We start from the raw sequence: 21,685 nt of genomic DNA on the forward strand, positions 1-21,685 counted from the left end.
AAAAAAAATATCTTAGACTTCATCTGAAATTGGACTTGGTCCTCTTTGCATGTGAAATAAGTGCCCTACCAACTTAGCTATCGGGACCCTCCACAAAGCAATATATAGAGCTATAAATGGCTGGTTTGCTTACTCATGTTGTCCCTGCTTGTATATTTCAGCCTCCAGAGCACATTGATGATTTCAACAAATATCCTGACATTTTTGGCCAAACTGATCATCAGTATGTGTTTGTAAAAAACTACCATATTTGTGATACCACTCCCAATACTCCGAGTAAGTTAACTTTGAAAATAAGAAAAGGCTATTATGATTATGATCATGTACACAATAGAGCTTTATCGACAAAAACTGGCAAACTACCAAAGAAAAATTGTAGAAATACCACCTGAGAAATAAGTAAGTTATTTCAAAAATCTGAATCCCCAAAGATTTAATGATTAAATTACAAACAATCTAGTCGATTGACTACAAATTGTGGGGAGTGATAATTGCCAAAACCTTTAATTTAGTCAAAAACTCCTTAAAAGGTTTGCATACTTTAATAGACCATACAACTTATTGCGATTGAATTCTGGTTAAACAACGAAGACAATTACTTTATGTTTTTCAATTATGTGTTTATTTGGTTTACTAATATTGAGAATTCTTGTATAATTTGGTCCAATTCAGGCCATAAATTGCATAATTTCGAGAACTTCAATGAAATTTATTCACTCTGCTCTATATATCACAAAAACCCATTCTTGTTGAATTGCTCAAAAACGATCATATCTTTTGTTGCTCCCGCTTGATCCAAAGTATATTTAAATCCAAATAAATAAAAACAACCAAGTCCCTTTCATTTAGGTTTAGCTTCTTTTAACTCTCTCGAATTCATATGCATGGAAAATCGAACAAATTTGTTCGATTTTCAATGAGGGTGAACTCGAGAGAGTTAATTTATATTTCAAAGGACCTCACATTCTTTGACTTTACATCAATTGCAACTTTGGCTTTTATGAGGAAAATAAATATCTCAAAATGCCTTTTTAAAAGTTTTTTTTTTTTTACTAATAGGATTAGTGATAAATACCTTTAATGCAATCCAACTTAACTAACTTTTTGGTCTTCTAGACTGCAATGTATTGTAGGTTCACTCTGTGTGATCATTGGTCTATTCTAATTGAAGCATTAATTTCCCTTCTTTACCTTTCTTTAATCCCCCAAAACCCAACAGTATATCAGCCTGACAGGAGTGCTGCTACAGGTGATAATATCAAGGCTCTCAACAAAGGTATTGCATCACAGAAAGCTATGTCCAATAACAAATTTATTCTTTTGAAGGTTAGTACTGCAAAATGGTTCTAATTTTTTTTCAAAGTTCTTAATTTTTTGGGGTTTTAAATTCAGATTTTCCTTTTTTAAAATTGACAATGAAAATGACATCAATAATAATAATAATAATAATAATAATAATAATAATTAATAATATAAAATATAAAAAAATAATAATAATAATAATAATAATAATAATATAATAATAATAATAATAATGATGATGATGATAATAATAAGATAATAGTAATAATATAATAATAATAATATATAATAATAATAATAATAATAATAATAATAATGATAATAATAATATAATAATAATAATAATAATAATAATAATAATAATATAATAATAATATAATAATAATAATAATTATAATAATAATAATAATAATAATAATAATAATAATATAATAATAATAATAATAATAATAATAATAATAATAACATTAATAATAATAACAATAATAATTTGACCATATATGTGGAAAAATAGGAGTTGATAATGTTGATGATGATGATTATGATTATAATAGTAGTAAAAAAGATGAGCCTTTCCTTGTGACATTGTTGATATCAATAGTAATAATGATGATGATGATGATGATGATGCGATGACGATAGTGTTGATAACAATAGTAATAGAATTCTCTTGCATCAAAGCGTCCTTTTAAAAAATGCTGTCGTCTTTGAAAAGCTTATAGCATCCATCTTTTTTTATTTTTTCAGATTTTCTCAATATTAGTGCGTCTTTCAACCATGAATATATTGATTTTTTTTTTTTTCTCCAGACGTTACCTGAAATCTATAAACGAAAGGACCTGCCAGCCTTAGCTAGTGTTTGTACAGTTAAAAATACTGTGCTGCAGAAAAGAGCCCTCATTCTTTTAGAGCTTTGTATTTGGGAAGGATCAATAAGTGATCCAGAGCTGGAGCTAAAATATCTGGTGAGTCTTGAAAATTGTCTCTTTGTAACTGCTTAATTGCTTTAAAAAATAAAATCTTTTCTATTTTATTTCTCTCTCTCTCTCTCTCTCTCTCTCTCTCTCTCTCTCTCTCTCTCTCTCTCTCTCTCTCTCTCTCACTCTCTCTCTCTCTCTCTCTCTCTCTCTCTCTCTCTCTCTCTCTTTTAGTTTTGACTACATATGTGTTATATGCAAATAAAAAAAAAATTCAGGTTTTTTTGTTTTGGGAAAAAGTAGTAATGGGCGAGCTGATAAAAGAGAGATAAATATTTTGCCCTTGGTGCAATGATCATCATATCATAAGTTCCTCCCTATGACATGTGAAGATTTTTTCATGACTTGAATATTTGTCTCATATTGTCCTATAGCAAAAGGATTAAAATGGTTGGCAGTTGGTACATCCTTCTAAAAAAAAATCAAATTTGAACTGAAAAGCAGGTGAAACTAAAATCGAGAAACTTTTTGCTTTGGATAAATTATTGAGTTATCTTTATGTCGCTCCTGAAGTATAAGCAGGGAAGAATTGAAACTGCTTAATTAAAATAGCTAACCATTTAAGGTATATAACTTTTATTTATTTAAACCTGTTTATATTGATGATCTAGTGCAGGTTATATTGGGATGCCAAATTGTCTTCCAGATTTTAGGGGAAGAAACAAAAGGTTAACAAAAGCAATAAAAAAAAAAAATTGGTTCATCTGACTTGAAATATTACATGCTGGCATCACACGCCCTTCTCAAAATAGGTCAATTTATCACATTTATAATATTCATACCAAAAGAAAAAAAAAAAGGAAGAAAATAAATATCAATTTCCTGTGAAATGTCTGTTCCTTTCAACTTTGGTTTCAGGATTGTGTGGAATCGTAGATTTACACTTATTGTGAGCTTACTTTCATTCTTTTGTCACAAAAATATAATTAACTCAGTTCAACCCCAATGCGTAGTTTAAGGTCAAATTCTTTATATCATGATTGAATCAAGTTTTGTTTTATTTTCTTGAAAGGAACATATATAAATTGACCATGCAGTTGCATGTTCATTTTTTATTTTATTTAAGGGTAATGGAAAAAAGAAAGCAAGAGCACATATGTTGATGACAGGAAGTTTAATTTTACAGTGCTCAATACATTGGTAACAATCTTAAACATTGTTATTTGATGATCTCATTTATTTCTAGATGCTTTACTCTTTGAAATATTTCTAAATTTTTTAGCTCTGACTAGATATGATACCCTGTCTCTTTTAAAGATCTGAACTTCATTTAAAAGGATCTATATGCAAAGTTAACTCTAATGTGTGTTTCTATATATTATTTCATATTTATGCTCACCCTGTTCTGCTTGTGAAGAACAAAACCAAGGATTATAATTGATCAGGAAGGGAAATGTAAAGGATATCCCCATCACAATAAAATGTCAGTTTTTGATATTATTTGATTAAAATTTACTCGTTTAGGTTCTGCTGTATTTTTGTTTTTAAAAAAAATATTTGCATGGATTGCTTAATGGTTGATATCACTAATCCCAATTGTCTTTGAAAAGAGATAAAAACATGGCCCATGCGACCAAATTTCTATTTCTAGAGGGAATGAATCCCACTTTCATTGCCTTTCCACCGACTGTTTGTGATCTGAGGAGTGGAATGCTTCACATTCAAGCCTTTATGGTTGATGTAACAAGAATAAATAGCAATAAGGGGTTCACAATTTTTGTCTTGATCAACATACAAATACTTATGCTGTACCTCTATTTATTCCTGTAACAATAATGCGACTTGACTTGTTTGAGCATTTTAAGTTCTATAATTAGGAATAACTTTGGGTTTTTTTGAGATGCAAGACACTTCTTTTGTCTGAGTCTCTGGGCACATTATGATGCTAAAACCTAAATCCCATTGACACATTATGCATTCTATGCATCTCCACTGGGAAAAGATGTAGAGTTACAATGTAAGTAATTGTATATTGACCAAGACACAAATTGTGACAGAAGATTACTAGAAGAAACATTATAAAGTAATATAGAAAAATGGAATGTAACGTCTTCAAAAAAGAACAAAATAGCAAGCATAGAACGTTTCAGGCTCAAAACACTTCTTCAGCTATGAACAAAAAACAATTAAAACATACATACATTACTTTAAAACCCAGAGAGTCGTCTATCTGGGTTTTTAAATAATGTATTTCTGATGTTATTTGTTAAGTGAAGAAGGGTTTTAAGCCAGAGACAGTCCATGTTTGGTATATTGTTCTTTTTTAAAGCTGTTATATCCGTTTTTGTTTATTACTTTTTACAGTACACAGCTTCTAGCAGCTAAGTATCACTTATAAGAAACATTCTACATCACTACATACTCCAAGGTTCACTAACTTCGCCCAGTGCCTGCTCCGTTTATTTATTAATTTTTTCATGATAATGTATTGTAGCCACATTTGTTTGGTAGTGATTTGTAAAAAGGGTTATTTTGAGAATGAATTTTTGTATTTGTTTTTTTTTTTCGGTCAAGTTAAAGCAGTACAGTCCACTCTGGATAATCGCAACATCTTGGGATCAGTGAAAATGCTGCGATTAACTGAAGTTGTAATTAACCGAAGTTGAGTTTCCTGTCCACTCTTGCAATATGTTACACAAATATGGTAAACTCAAACCAGTTGTTTTGTAAACATTGTTCTTAGATTGAAACAAAAACCATATGGCAGCCCTGAATAAATTTTGACAAGTAAAAGCAGGTTTGATGCAAGCCAACATCTTATTCAGATTGGATTAACTTTCACTCTTTTGTTCTCAACATTTGTAAGAATCAAAGAGATTAGGCGTGATGAGAGACAATAAGCTGTCACCAAACCCATTGGTCACAATGTTCAGTAGTCAATCCCAAAACAAAGTCTCTCCCTACAACTGTCATTGTCTACTTGTTGCCTAGACTATGCCCAGCCCCCTCGTCTCCTATCTAATGGTCACAGATGACCTCACAAACCCATACTGCAATGCCACGCCCTCTTTTGTATATAATAGAGTGGTGACACACTACTGTAGCATTAAACCCCACCCACTTTCGATTCTTTGACCTGTCATGGATTTCACCCATGATTAAATTTAATCATGAGATTTTTTTGATTGCTTGTTAAAATTTGCCACTTTTTGAGTTCGAAAATTTGTTGTGATTAATTGAAGTTTGCTGCAATTAATCAGCAACTTTTATTTAGAAATAATTCTGTTTCTTGGGAAATGTTGCAATTAACCGAGGGTTGCAACTAACTGAGTTGTGATTATCCGGAGTGGACTGTATTTTGATATAACACTTTGACTGTGCATGTATGTGGCTTTTGCCACTAACAAATGTATTGAAAGCACCACAGACAGAATGATCATACTAATTTTTAATTTTTCTACTTGATGTTTGAATTAATTTTTGTCAAGTTTATTCTTTTTTCTTTCTTTCTGTTTTAAGTTTTTGATGAGTTATTCACTGTTTAGTTGACTTGTGTTCTCATTTTGGCTAACAATTATTTTATTTCTGTGATTTTGTTATTTGTCACTCTTACCCCTGTCAATTTCATTATTTGTAAGGCTTGCAATAGTTGTACTTTTGATTGTTAGTTAATACTTTGGGAAAGAAAATTATTTCATCTGTTTCATATATTCGGTGCTTTTATGAAATAATTATAAGAATTTAAATAAAAATGCAAAGTTGAAGTATTGAAAAGTCCTTAAATGATTATAAAATATTAAAAAGTCATAATTCTTCAAAGCCTGTTAGAAATGAAAAGTCAATAAATTCCTTTACTGTATTGAATATGTTAAATTTAGAATTAGAGTCATTCCGTCCCCTACGGTCGCTAAGAGCCTTGTCATGCCTTACGAGCTCAAAGAAAGCAATCTGTCCAAAACAAGCACTATGAATAATACCGTTTTCAAAGCACAATGTCGCAAAATCTTAAGACATGGTGGTAGGTTTTTTTTTGGTGTGTCAACTGACTTTTTCCAAGCAAGAAATATTATCCCCTGTCAATTTCATTCATGTTTTAGCGGTGTTAGATATGTGATATAATTTTCCCCTACCGACCATATTCTTCTCCATCCTTCCCCTACCGACCAAAGCCTGATCCCCTACTGACCACCCGATCTGACCAGTATTGGAACATTATTTTGAGCCACAATTTGATAAAGCTCAAATGAATAGCAAGAAAGGCTGTTAATATCATCGTAAATATACAGCAAATAAGACATTTCATTTAAAAAAGAAACAAAAAAGCAAAAAAACAAAAACAAAACAAATCCGCTCAAAATTAAGATAGTAACAATGATGAGGACAAGACATGACTTGCAGATTTATTTTTTAAAAACAAGCATCACACTGAGGCAAAGCAAATACTCATTGAGCCCTTCCTCGTCAAGGGCTTCAATGGTACCATGCTGGCTGCCTGGGCATTAATTTTTTAATGTAACCAGCGCTTACACCAGCTGCAACTGATCCAGCCACTGTGTTCTCTATTGCTGAAGCTATCTGATGAACATGAATTTAACACCATCAAAATAGGATACACCTGCATGCCAAACATACAAACATTTATTTCCTCCAACAACAAACAAAAACTATCACAGCCAGCTCAGCCCAGAGGGATGAAAAACCCCTCTGCAGAAGATGTAACTGTGACCTCACAGTTCAACATATTCTAATTGAATGTACAGAGTTAGAACAAATAAGGTCACAACATTATGAACATAGGGACTTGAAGTCTCTGTTCCAGTCGGTCGATCCGCTTACAATTTTAAAGTATCTGCAGGAATGTGAACTCCTGCAGAAATTGTAAATAAATATTTTTAAAACAACAAACATGTAACTATTATGATTTTATAAAAAATTTATTACAACAGTACACGATTGAGCAGCTATGGCCCCTCAAGGCTGATAAAAATTGATAAAAGACAGAAACGGGTGCTTAAATGACCTAAATAGTGTCGAAAGCGCCGTTAAACACCTAAAAACAAACAAACAAACAGCTCAGCCCAGCAACAACCTAGAGAAAAAATGCAACTGCAGGACCCAGGCAACATGCCCACTAAACGGCAATTGCCTGACTCAAAACGTTATTTATCAAGCCACAGTTACACGCCCAGACACACCAAAACAAGAAACATACAGTGGCCTCACTGAGTGTTTATTCAAAATCATATACAACCTGCATAAATCTTACTTCAGAAACATACACAAATGACATTCTACTGCACTAAGCGAACACATTTGGAACCTCAAAGAGAAAAACATACAACACAGCATTACATGGAAAATCATCTCCAGAGCACAGTCGTACTCTCCCTCTTCTAAGATTTGCAACCTCTGCTTGGAAGAAAAATTCTTCATCATCACAAAACGGAACATGGCAACACTCACCAGAAGAAACGAACTAACATCCTCGTGCAGACATAGAAACAAACACCTTTTATGTAATTATGAACCTCCATAAACACGAATCTAGAAAAATATGAAGAACACAGCAATCTACTTTCACTTCCACTTCCTGATGAGAGCTAACACATGAAACAATATTGTAGAAAATCATAATTATACTTGAAATGTTTTATAGATATATATATATATATATATATATATATATATATATATATATATGTTGAAATGGTAAACTAACATATGAATATCAATATTTGCTGTTGATGACAGCATTCACCTTTTTTTGTAGGCAGCTTCAGTCATTACTGCCACCTAGTTATTTATTTTAATTGTGTCATATTCTTAGGTGGAGATACCAAAGCTATTAAGTCAAATTCGGATTCCCCTCAACCACCCCCCCCCCTCCCCTCTCTCTCTCCCAAATTCAAATCTTTTATCCAAAATTTTGGAGAAAAGATGATAAAATATTCACACTGTAACACTCTAAAGTATTTTGATTAAGTGATAGAGGATTAAAAACAAATAAAAACCAAAAAAGAACCACAGAAATAGTCCTTCAGAGCCTTTGGGCTCATGGAGCTAGAGTTTATTCCGGTTTCTGTATATGAAATGGACAATAGCAACTTCATACTACCCTTTTGAATGCTCGTCTATTACAAAGTATTTTTCACCAGATCTAGCAGACCCAGCTACCCAATCACTGCTCGGTGGACAGGAGGGTCAGAAAAACATCAGAACTACACCAGGGATCGATCTTGGTCCCTTTGCATGTGAAGCGAGTGCTCTACCCACTGAGCTATTGGGACTCTTAAAGGATTAAAAGGCTCCATCAAATTGCTTTAAGATTAATACTAAATAAAATCAATTGAATAAATGGATCAGACAGTTTTGATTTATGATGTTATATGGGTTGAGTATGAGAAGAGTTTTTTTTGGGTTTTTTTTTTTTGTCCGAACAACAGATCCAAAACTTACTTATTGCATTGTCAAAAGGAAAGAAAAAGCAACTTAATTCTCGTATATAGGCATAATATATGCTCTTCTAGAATCCAACTCTAATTGATTAAAGGGAAAATGAGTGTGAATCAAATCCCTTAAAACTGAATGCTTCATCAAGAAATTGACAAGGAGTATCTTCCTGGTTTCGCATATCAAAAATATGAATGATGTAAGGTTTTTGGATTCTGACTTTTGCATAAATAAAGAGAAAAAAAAAGAAAGAAAGAAAATTAAATGAAACAAGATACAAGAAAAGAGTAAATAAACTTACATCACCAACATCGAGTTGTTTATAAGAAAGTACTCATTTTGTTGTGTTTTTCCCCTCGATTTGTACAATATGCCTATTTACTTTTTTAAAAATACCCAAAGTGTGATTTTTCTTCTTTAAACTAATACTTTTCTTCATGATTTTTTTCTCCTTACAGTTTAATGCCGAGAGCAAGCTTGATATTGTTTTGAAGGAATTAAAGAATAGTTATAGGAGCACCCTGGAAACAGTATACCTGGCTCTGTTTGAGAGAGCGTCCAATATATACTTTATGATTATCAGTGCAATTATCATGTGCAGCAAGTCTAATGAAGAGGCAGCAGACAAATGCGATAGTTACTTGGATACTATTCGGTAATTCTAAATTGTTCATCATCATTAACTCTGTCATTTCATCATAAAATAACTTACAAAACCTAATCAAATTGTGCAGCTGAGATGTTTCAGCTACTTGCATGGTTTTTGCTATGAACATCTTCGCCTCAACTTAATGACCAAGTGTATTGTATGGCAAGAAAAGCATACACTCGGGTGCACTGGGCTCTTAGCAGGAACAGGGCTGTGCTTAAAATATGAGCTTAAAACTTTTCTGTTACCAAGTTTATGTTGCAGATCAGATTGATCTGATCCGATTTCAATTTTTACTGCCATGAAAAAGGTGCCATTTTAAAGCCAGATTATTTCCTGCATTTGTTTCTCATTCTACAGTTCACTCCACTTAATTGCACATCGGTTAATCACACACTTCGCTTATACGCTACACATTCCCGAAAAATGGAAAATTTTCTATATAATCACTCCGCTTAATCGCTTCACCTTGATTATATCTTGATTTGGAAAAGATATTCAAAAATGCAAAAAAAATGTAATGATTCGATCGATGGACAACAATATACCCATCAGCAGTTAACTGATATTTCAGGAGCTACTGGACTCCGTTCAGCCACAGAAAAGACATCGGAAAGTGACACACCACCCCTGACAAACTCCAAAAAGCTTGACATGCTGGACAAACTACACCGCTTTATCAAAGAAGAATGCTTGACAGATGATCTACCAACATTGGCGAGATTGGAGACAAGGGTTTATAAACAGCTTGCACAGAATAGAAAACAATCAATGCTTCACGATTACTATTCTTACAAACAATAATGTCACATCTTGTTGTCGATAAAACATGAAAGAGAAAAGTAAAAAAAAAAAAGAAAAAGAAAATAAAAGAGAAAAAAAGCCACCAAAAACAAACAAATAAAATAAAAAGAAACAAAACATTTTCTTCCTTTTTACCGGCGCTGATATAACCGTAATGTGTTGCAAATGCCGTAAAACCCTTAAAAAACATTAAAAACAAACAACCTAACATTTGATTACAAATTCTCAACGAAACCGATGTGATCTTAATTCCAGAGATTTTCTTCTTTTCCTGCTTATATTCTAGCTCTGCATTCTTTCCTTTTTCCCCCCTGCCAATAGTAACAAGAGGATGTGAGCAGATTGCTAGTGTTGCAGTTAACACTGTCCATCCATTAGGGATGATATACTTGATTCGTTTACTTGTCATAAGAGAGGGTGTGTCGATCTAAGTGAAGAAATTGATAAAATGGGCATAATGTATTTAATGATATGATTTGATTATATTGTTATGTTATTTGATTTCTCTTACGTGAGACTATGCATTCACAATGTTTTCTTACGATATAAAATAATATGAAACATATCCTTTTTTTAGCAGCAATCTGCTAATTGGCCTCTTGTAGCTTCCATGTAACATTTTAAACAGCTTCCTTTTGTGTATCGAATAGTCCTGAAATTGAATAAGAAATATTTAATACAGCTCAATGTGTTATAAAGGGTTTTAAAAATGCATTACAAAAGTGAAGTGTTCGATGTTAAAAATGTATATGATGATATTTCATTGACATAGGTTTCGTACTCAGGAGTCAGAATCAAGAGGTAGGGACAAATTAACTGAGTGTTTGGGCAAACTGAATCAGTTTGTAACACAGTCAAGTAAGTTCCTCAGGGTGAAAGACAAAACAGTTGCCCGTCTTGAAACTATCTATCGGAGTGATGTAGAGAGGACCAACAGTGCCAAAGATCTTCCAAACAGGACTTTGATTACCCAAGTTGTGACCACTTTTGAAGTTTTGAAAAAGGTTTGTGTGATTTGTATTCTAATCCATTAAATTGACATTATTTTTGCATTAATTTAATTATCACAATTGATGAAGATTGATCGGGACTACTACTAATAGAGTCTTTATGATTATGTATTGTCCCTTTCTCTGTTGGTTTTTGTTCTTGCCCTGTTGAGCCTTAGGTGAAGAACTTAAATTGAAGAAAATAGTTTGGATTTCTTTCTTTTGGTAGGATCTTTGGGGGGATTAGATGGCCGAGTGGTCAAGGTATTGCACTGTGACCTGAAAGGTACTGGGTTTGAGCCCCAATTCAAGCACTTGTTTTGTTTCCTTGTTCAAGATTATCAACCCCCAATTTGCTCACTTTGGACAACATGGGTGATTTCTAGTGGCGTTTGTTTGATGGATTATCTATATTCTTTCATGGATTGCCTAGGTGACTGCATCTAACGATGTCACACTAAAGGGCATAATTTTAATTTGATCTTTTATTGGGTGAGACTTGTATGGGCTTGGGCATATTCCCCTTTATCCCTTTCCTGGGCATCTGTGATACAAGTGTGATACAGCACTGACCTCTAAAGCTTTCGTACTCCTTTTGTGTCCTATCATTCTTTTCTTATACACTGAATGATCTTATAGTGTTGCTCTTAAACTTCTACAATTAAAGGTATATAGATTGGACAAACACCGCTAAATGCAAATAAAAAAGAGTATTGTAAATGTTGTTTATTTTAACCAAGGTCAGAGGTTTTATTCATTTTGTTGTGAAATACTTATTTCTTTTGTATTAACTCTCAACGTACCATGAATTTTCACACTTTTTGACCTTTCACGGGATAATTATTTTCATAATACTTTAGCACAGCATATAGTTGATTAATCCTTGTGAATGACCCCTCATTTTAATCAGAAATAGAGATTTGCAATATTAATGAATTTTACACACTGTGACCCCTTAATAAAGAATCAACATTGAAAGAATGAGTTGTGCTATAAAATGGAAACGAGAAAAAAAAAAAAAGCTTATTTTACAAGTACAAAGAAAGGGAAAAAATTCAATTTTTAAAATATCACTAAATTCTTTTTATTTTATCAAATACCAATCATATTTGCACTAGATATGTGGATATCAAGTCATTTGAACTCCAATTTATCAAATAGTGATTATTTGGAAATATAAACACTTCAGAACACTGACCTTACAATAAAATCACCTCACTTCAAGACAAAAGTGATAACCATTTCAGAGTACAGCTGCCCCAAGCAATTTTTGATCATTGTGGTCAAAATCTATTTTTCAATGTGAAATGAAAGAAAGTTATTCATATTTCGTAAATAAAATTACCACAAACAAAATATTGGAGCTGGAGCTTGTAATTGAATAAATTACATTTTCAAAAGATAGTTGCAACCAACTGCCAATACAAAATCCTTTCAATTGTTGAACAGTTAGGCCAAAAAGTTTTTATATGCAAGGATCAACTGTATAAACATTTTATTTCATAAAAAGTAATTTCATCATTTTTATTGTAAATATTAAACATTCAAGTAAAGAGAGTGTAGTGAACACTTTCAATAAAAACCAGATGACGGAATTGACCTGCAGTTAATAATTTAAAAAAGCAAAACAAATTTGACATGGTAAAAACGTATTATTTTATCATTTTAACCTCCCAATACTCAGAATATTATAAAATATTAAGAAGATTAAAGCTAAGAGTCGACTAGTCATAGGGAAAATGATGTGGCATCGATAGCTGGATATGAAAATCCCAATGTTGAAACTGTTGAGAGTTAATTCAAGCTGGGTGGGGTACCTGACCTCCCATAGTGGGCAGGGAGGTACATACTGTGTCTTCTATCCCCCTATGTCTGTTTTCCAACATGCTTTCTGTCTTTGTCTTGGAATGAGATTACTTGGTTTTGTCCAGGCGGATTCCCTAGCTGGGAGGGCAACAGTCAAATGAATAGTTAAAGTTTTGGGAGATGATATATTTTTCCTTGTAAATCATCTCCCTGTTATGCACTGTATTGTTTTGTTTACATATTGTATATGATTTTTAAACATTTGAGTGTATCCCTCTTAGGTGGGACCTGGGCTTGTGTGTGGATGAGACTTTTAGGTGATCCCAAACTAAGTACTTTGATAGTGTGCTCTTGGAATCTACATCTGTTTCCTATTTGAACCAGTTCCCCTTTGTCTTACCTTTTCTTGGGTGCTTTAATTGTAATTCTAGAACTTTTGCTGGGTGGGGTTCCTGACCTCCCATAGTGGGCAGGGAGGTACTTGCTGTGTCTTCTATCCCCTATATCTGTTTTCCAACTTGCTTTCTGTCTTTGTCTTGGAAAGAGATTACTTGGTTTTGTTTTGGCCCTGGCCTGAGTCCTAGCTGGGAGGGAAACAGTCAAATGCATAGTTATTGTTTTGGGAGATATTTTTTTTCCTTGTGAATCATCTCTCTGTTATGTATTATTATGTTTGTTATTTTTAATGTATAATGTAAGCATTTGAGTGTATTCCTCTTTGTTGGATTTTGTGCTTGTGTCCGGATGAGACTTATAGATGATCTCAAACTAAGTACATTGATGGTTTGCTCTTGGAATCTGCATCTGATCCCTATTTGTTCCCAGTTCCCCTTTGTCTTCCTTTCTCTTGGTGCTTTAATTGTAATTCTAGAACTTTTTACTATCCCATTTTCTTCCTTTTTACTGGCGCTAATATAACCTAAATGTGTTGCAAGTGCCGTAAAACCCTTAAAAACAAAAACAACAACTAGAACTTTTGACTATCCCATTTTCTTCCTTTTTACTGGCGCTGATATTACCTAAATGTGTTGCAAGTGCCGTAAAACCCTTAAAAACATGAAACATAGTTAATTCAACTAAATATGAGCAAAATGATCATATGCATTATATATAGGAAGACAAAGTCAGTTTTCGCACACTTTTTATATTCCTCCGCTTCACAAATATGTAGTTAAAGTGTTTTTAAAAAAAATCTCACAGTATCATCTTTTAAATTTTTTATTATCATTAACAGGTGTATGCACTTGAGCCTGATTTGAGCTCTTTGGGTTTTCTTAATCAGTATCTAGCTGATCAGAAAAAGCTTTTTGGAAAAGTGGAACCAGAACCTATATGCATCGTTATGGTATTCAGAGCTCTTACACTTTTTCTCAAGTACCATTTACGTAAGTATACAGGCTAATCAACTTCATTAATTTAAAGATAATTAAAACCATCACCTAAACATTTTACTTTCACCTTGTCTTCTTTTTCCCACCTCTCTCCATCCTTCTCCTCCTCTTCTTTTTCTTCTTCTTCTTCTTCTTCTTCTTCTTCTTCTTCTTCTTCTTCTTCTTCTTCTTCTTCTTCTTCTTCTTCTTCTTCTTCTTCTTCTTCTTCTTCTTCTTCTTCTTCTTCTTTCTTCTTCTTTCTTCTTCTTTTTCTTCTTCTTCTTTTCTTCTTTTTCTTCTTCTTCTTCTTCTTCTCTTCTTCTTCTTCTTCTTCTCTTCTTCTTCTTCTTCTTCTTCTTCTTCTTCTTCTTTTTTCTTCTTCTTCTTTTCTTCTTCTTCTTCTTTCTTCTTCTTCTTCTTCTCTCTTTCTTCTTCTCTTCTTTCTTCTTCTTCTTCTCTTCTTCTTCTTCTTCTTCTTCTTTTCTTCTTCTTCTTTCTTCTTCTTCTTCTTCTTCTTCTTCTTCTTCTTCTTCTTCTTCTTTCTTTCTCTTCTTCTTCTTCTTCTTCTTCTTCTTCTTCTTCTTCTTCTTCTTCTTTCTTCTTCTTCTTCTTTCTTCTCTTCTTCTTCTTCTTCTTCTTCTTCTCTTCTTCTTCTTCTTCTTCTTCTTCTTCTCTTCTTCTTCTTCTTCTTCTTCTTCTTCTTCTTCTTCTTCTTCTTCTTCTTCTTCTTCTTCTTCTTCTTCTTCTTCTTCTTCTTCTTCTTCTTCTTCTTCTTCTTCTTCTTCTTCTTCTTCTTCTTCTTCTTCTTCTTCTTTCTTCTTCTTCTTCTTCTTCTTCTTCTTCTTCTTCTTCTTCTTCTTCTTCTTCTTCTTCTTCTTCTTCTTCTTCTTCTTCTTCTTCTTCTTCTCTTCTTCTTCTTCTCTCTTCTTCTTCTTCTTCTTCTTCTTCTTCTTCTTCTTCTTCTTCTTCTTCTTCTTCTTCTTCTTCTTCTTCTTCTTCTTCTTTCTTCTTCTCCTTCTCCTCCTCCTCTTCCTCTTCTTCTTTTCGTCGTCGTCGTCGTCGTTGTCTTAATCTTTTCCTTCTCCTTCTCCTTCTCCTCCACCACCTCCTGCTGTTGCTCTTCCTTTTCCTCCTGTTGATGCCCCTTCTTGACCGGCTGCTGCTGTACCTCCTCCTCTTTCTCCTTCCTCTCCGCCTCCTCCTCCTCCTCCTTCTCATCAGCCTCTTTTCCTTTTCCTCCTCCTTCTCCTCCTCTAGTTCTTCCTCCTTCTCCGCCTCCTCCTCCAGCTCCTCCTCTTCTATCCTCATCTTTGTGTTTTATTTTGTTTATCTTCTCAATTATCAAGTTGAAGATGAATTTAAGTGCTGTACTGTTTGTTTATATCACCCCATTCTCATGAAATGATCATGGTTTGTTCCTTGATCTTATATAATTTGTTAATGGATTCCAGCTGTGGATGATCTAAGGCAAAAAAAAAAAAAGCTCAGATAACATGAACTTTTTCTAACAATCATTGAACAACTGGAAGGAACAGCACATTTTCATTACATATCAACTCAATAAGCACTGAAAAGGGACAGCTTGTCAATGTGTGCCTTAGCGAGTTAGTGGTGCAGTGTCTCATCTTATCACAAAAGACAAGCAATGTAAAGTGTAGATAGGTGACAGTGATCGTTGAAAATTCTAGTCCCGACATTGTGTCTTTGGTTAAGGCACCTTACATACTTTACCCAACAAGACAAGTGTGAATAAGTACCTAGTTATAGGCAGGGACGGATTTTGCAGGAGTGTTAGTGCCAAAGGATATGTGGTCTTGTGGTATGACACTCGCTTTCGTCTGGAAGGTCCTGGGTTCGAGCCTCACTCGGCGCATAGTTGAGTCCTTGGAAAAGACTCTTTACTCACATTCTCTCACCGCACTCAAGTGTAAAATGAGTATCTGGCCATCAACAGTTTTGTCTCTGTCGGAAAAATTGTCATATCGCCTAACAGGCGTCATGTTTCATTCTACATTTTACGTGTTGTTGTTGGTTACGGACCCTTTGTAAAGCGCTTTGAGCACATTTGTGACCCTCCGCCTCGAACCGGTATTAAGTCGGGATTTGGAAAACGAAGAAAACCGGTTTTAAAGTGGAAATGGTCAAAATTATCAAATTTCAGTTTTTGGTTGTTTCAGAAACTACAATAATTTTTCTACATGAAAACATAATAATTCAACATAAACATTGACGATAAGTTATATAAATTTCAAGTTTAAAAATGCAACTATCAGTGACACATTCAAAACGAGAGTTGACTTTCTCTCAGAGAGCCACCCTTTCCAAAGCTTAGTAATACCGAGTCTTTTTCTCCACCAATAAGATGTAAGATATCACAGCAAAGGGCGTGTCTTTATCTATCTCAGAGAAAGCATGACTGTTTCCACAATTTCATGGTTCAACCAATAATGAACTTTAAAAACTGTAAACAAGTCTAGGTTTTTCCCTGACAACCTTACAAATGAATGATTCTGATTGGTCAACGCTCATCACATGCGCTGTGGCTGTAGGCCATAATGCTCGGCGATGCTTATTGACGTCAGCATGCGTGTGTTACATACTTGTGTGTTTGTGCATTTTGATACACACCACGTGCTTTTATATCTGTGTCTAGCTGTATTGGGTAATGATTGAGGTGGTGGTCCTCCTTTGTCCCTCTTTAATTATCATGAATTATAGGATATGCTAAGACTTAATAGGACAACAGTTGCCTATCTTACACTTACAGAGATTGTTGTAGGATAAACATTTAATTTTAAGTACAAAGCAGAATAAAGATAGAGCCTTCAACAATTAATGAACTGTAACTAAAAATGAAATGGATAGATAAACAGACAGACAGACAAACCCTATTAATGGATCAATAGATAGAGATAGATTAGATAGATAGATAATAGATAGATAGATAGAGATAGATAGATAGATAGATAGATAGATAGATGTAGATAGATAGATAAGATAGATAGAAGACAGACAGACAGACAACAAGATCAGATAGAATGATAGTAAGAGATAGTAGATAGTAGATAGATAGATAGATAGATAGATATGATAGATAGATGATGATAGATAGATAGATGATAGATAGATAATAGATAGATAGATAGATAGATGATAGATAGGAATGATGAGATGAGGATGATGAGATGATGGATGGATATGGATGGATGGATGATGATGGATGGATGGATGGATGATGATGGATGGATGGATGGATGGATGATGGATGGATGGATGATGGATGGATGGATGGATATGGATGGATGGATGGATGGATGGATGGATGGATGGATGGATGGATGGATGGATGATGGATGGATGGATGGATGGATGGATGGATGGATGGATGGATGGATGGATGGATGGATGGATGGTGGATGGTGTGGATGGATGGATGGATTGGATGGATGGTATGGATGGTGGATGGTATGGTGGTGGTGGTTGGTGGTGGATGGTTGGATGGTGGATGGATGGTGTGGGTGGTGGTATGGATGGTTGGTGGATGGTGGATGATGGTGGATGGTGGTGGTGGAGTGGATGGATGGATGGTTGGTTGGTGGATTGGTGGAGGTGGTTGGATTGGTTGGTTGGTTGGTTGGTGGTGGTGTGAGTTGGTTGGTGGTTGGTTGGTGGTTGTTGGTTGGTGTTGGTGTGGTGGTTGGTTGGTTGGTGGTGGTGGTGGTGGTGGGTTGGTTGAGTGGTTGGTGGTTGGTTGGTGGTGGTGGTGGTGGTTGGTTGGTGGTTGGTTGGTGGTGGTTGGTTGGTGTGGTGGTTGTTGGTTGGTTGGTTGGTGTGTTGGTGGTGGTGTGGTGGGTGTGGTTGGTTGGATGGATTGGGTGGTGGTTGGTTGGATGGTTGGATGGTTGGTGGTTGGTGGATGGTGGATTGGTGTATGGATGGGATGGATGGATGGATGGATGGATGGATGGATGGATGGATGGATGGGATGGATGGATGGATGGATGGATGGATGGATGGATGGATGGATGGATGGATGAGGATGAGGATAGGATGGATGGATGAGAGATGGAGGGTGATGGATGGATGGATGAGAGGAGAGGAGAGAGAGGGAGGAGAGAGAGAGAGAGAGAGAGAGAGAGAGAGAGAGAGAAGAGAGAGAGAGAGAGAGAGAGAGAGAGAGAGAGAGAGTGTTCGTTTTGTCGTGCTTTCTTTGTATACTGAAAGAATGGGGGGGGGGGGGGGGGGGGGTCTTTTTAGACAATAAACAATGTGGTAGAACGCTAAGGAAAACTTGAGAGATTCAATAACATGTTTTCATGTAAGTCACTACACAATAAGCCCCACCCCTCCTCCTCAAGCTGTTATCTGACTCAAAATGGAAACAATGCAATGATTGATTTGACCAGCCCATTTCTTTAATTGCAATCTCATTGGTCAATATGTTTCCAGTTGATTGACTATGACTTACTTTGTAACAAAATGCTTTCTTTAAACTATCCCTACAATTCTTTGCTCCGCCTCCATCCCTTTCTTCATGTCTACCTCACTCTCTCCGTCTCCCCTTTGTTTCTTTCACACATACAAACACACACGCACACACACAGACACACACACACACATACATACACTTATACAGGTTTCAATCTTTATTATATTTCCCTCGCGTCCTCTTAACACAAGCAGTCTCTCTCCCCTCCCCCTCTCGCTCCTCTTTCTCTCTCTCTCTCTCTCTCTCTCTCTCTCTCTCTCTCTCATGTGTGTCTGTGTGTGTGTGTGCGTGTGCGTGTGTGTGTATTTTACTCTCTCATTCTCTCTCTTCCTCTCTAATCCTCTTTCCTGACAATTTTTTCCCTGCCCACCCGGCTTCACGTAGTTTCAAAACTGTACTTTCAAATTTCAACCTTCTTTAACTTTTGGCATTTTGAAATCGTATTTTCTCTATTAAATAAGACAAAAAATTCACATTAATAATTCTTATTTCATTGATTCTTTATTTAAATATCAAAAATTCTTGAAAAAGTGAGCAATTGTCGGCGGTTTTTCCCCCAGTGTTTTATTTATTTTAAGAATATCTTACATAATAATAAATAACTACAAAAGTAATAATTGAATTGTTTCAAAAATTTGTATGTACATTAGTAAATGTATAAGCTAAGCTCATGCCAAATTTCACTATTCTCGTCAAATTTTTGATGTCCGTATCTAAGGAGTTATCTTTGCCCATTAATTTAACTGTGCGTGAAAACGGTGCCTCACTTCAAAGTCGATTTTCTGAAAACTTGGTTTTCACACTCTCCCTACTTCAAACGGTCATATCTCGACAATAAATAATCAGAATTATATAAATTTGGTATCAAATTTTAAAGCATAAAATAAGCTGTGATTGGGTACCAAAATCCCAAAATTGAAAAATCCGACTTAATACCGTTTCGAGGCGGAGGGTCACATTTAGTGGATATTGCGCTATATAAAAGCTTTAGTTTTTTTTTGGGTTTTTTTTTTTAAAGGATACCGAACAGGTGACTGGGACTGTATGAAATGGAAATAAATATAGTTCCATATGGCCTGCTTGGGGAATAAATGAATCTTTGTGAAGCGCATTGAGATTGGTTAAGTCTGTGGAAATGTGCTATGTAAATGATTTTATTTATTGGTGAATTTGAGAAATGAATATCACATTCGATTTCAGCTTATTTGATATTACATGCCTGTATTAAATCACCTTTTGACCACTGCTCAATTTGCTCATTCCAACATCAATATTGTTTTATACTCTACAGTTCACTTTGCTCACACAAATGTCGATAGCTTGTGTCAGACTGTCATTGATGTCCTCCATGTCGCTTCACAGAGAGAACTGCCCAATGAGGTATGGATGGCTGTTATATATTTAAATATATTTAGTCACAATACATTTATATAATTTCCATTTTTGGATCTTACCTTTCTTATGAGGATTCACATAGCATTAGAATATTATTTCATACAAATTAAAAATAAGATTTATTGACTATTCCAAATTGTTTTTTTTCTTGGAGAAGGAAAAATTTATGATTTAATTTTGATTATTTTCTGCTCTAAATTGCTTAAAAATACTTGAAACAACAGCCAGTTTTTAAAAATCTTTGTTGATGAAATTTGGGAAATCGTTAAATTGATTTTTGACCCAAACAAAGTGACAAGCTCTAATTGTATTTCTAGAATTTTTTTACTTTTCCATTCTCTTCCTTTTTAATGGCGCTGATATGACCTAAAAGTGTCAATCTTTCCTTTCCATGAAGTACAGTCATATGACTGCATGGATCATCATGATAAATTATTTGATTTTTTATGACACGACTCTGTTTCAAGATTAGAATGAATGATAATAACCATGACGTATTAGAGGGATGAGAAAACAATATTACATAAAAACAAGCTACTTCCCAATTTGTGACTATGAAATGGACAGGTAAGTGTAGTTGTGGTTATGAAATTCCACCCAGAGCAGAGGATAAATTTATGAAGCAAATACATGCAGAATAAAAGAATTTAAAGATGTTTTAACAGTGCATGAGAGATTGATTAGATGGAGTGGGGACAATGGATAAAGTAAAGGTCTCAAAATGTTCCCAATTGTAAAATGGGTTGGGCTCACGTATGATTCTGATATCCTGCCAGAGGAATGAATATTTCAAATTCCAGATAATTTGAATATTAAATAACTTATTTATTGTTACAAAAATATTATGATAAAGGAGCATGTGCTGACTGCTATCTCTGTCATAAACAAAAATTGATTAATGATTATGATATGCCATCTCATCTCTAGGTTGGATTTTTAACTTTCAGGAGTATAGGAGGTCTCTGTACTGGAAATAGAGCTTGAATGCGAGTTTTGAACATGTTTGTGATCAACTTGCATGTGCAAGTATCAATAAAATTTGATGCACAATATATAATTGAAGTGGTTCTGATGAAATGTTTTTTGGCTCATATATCAACAATGGCTGTGAAGGACTACGAGCAAAAGGTCAAATACTTATTTACGTATTTACTTATCCGAGCCAGCGACCACCTGAGCTCTAGCCTTTCGGTCTTGTGCCATGATGTAGAAGTTAGACGTCTTTTGTAGTTGTTCTAGGTGACTAAAAAGTGTGTTACTGATGCTTAGATTTGGTGGGAGGAATGTGCATCTCAGGTCTTCAAGAGGTTGACATTCAAGCAAGTGGTGTGTTACTGTTTCATTGGGGTGTTGACATAGGGGGCAGGAAGAGGATGTGTCTTTTGTAATTTTGCTTAAATGGCTGTTGAACGGTATGTGTTGTGTTCTTACTTGAAAGATGATGATTTGTTGGTGTCTTCTGAGATTATTTAGGCTATCAGTCTTTTCATGGTGTATCTTATCTGGTCCAGGGG

General features: G+C 34.6%; 1 protein-coding gene across 1 annotated transcript in view; it reads left to right on the forward strand.

Annotated features, from left to right (window-relative positions):
* LOC144975207 (uncharacterized) overlaps window positions 1-21,685 on the forward strand; it is a 71,922-nt gene that overhangs the window by 14,206 nt on the left and 36,031 nt on the right. The window contains exons 6-12 of the mRNA XM_078919055.1: window positions 162-276; window positions 1,220-1,326; window positions 2,112-2,267; window positions 9,128-9,324; window positions 10,895-11,126; window positions 14,152-14,302; window positions 20,068-20,156. Of these exons, the coding sequence (XP_078775181.1) occupies window positions 162-276; window positions 1,220-1,326; window positions 2,112-2,267; window positions 9,128-9,324; window positions 10,895-11,126; window positions 14,152-14,302; window positions 20,068-20,156 (1,047 nt within the window). The remainder of the gene's footprint in view (window positions 1-161; window positions 277-1,219; window positions 1,327-2,111; window positions 2,268-9,127; window positions 9,325-10,894; window positions 11,127-14,151; window positions 14,303-20,067; window positions 20,157-21,685) is intronic.

The sequence above is a fragment of the Berghia stephanieae genome, chromosome 1 (assembly GCF_034508935.2).
Source record: "Berghia stephanieae isolate SIO BIC M18660-M18661 chromosome 1, UCSD_Bste_1.3, whole genome shotgun sequence".
Taxonomy (NCBI): Eukaryota; Metazoa; Mollusca; class Gastropoda; order Nudibranchia; family Aeolidiidae; genus Berghia; species Berghia stephanieae.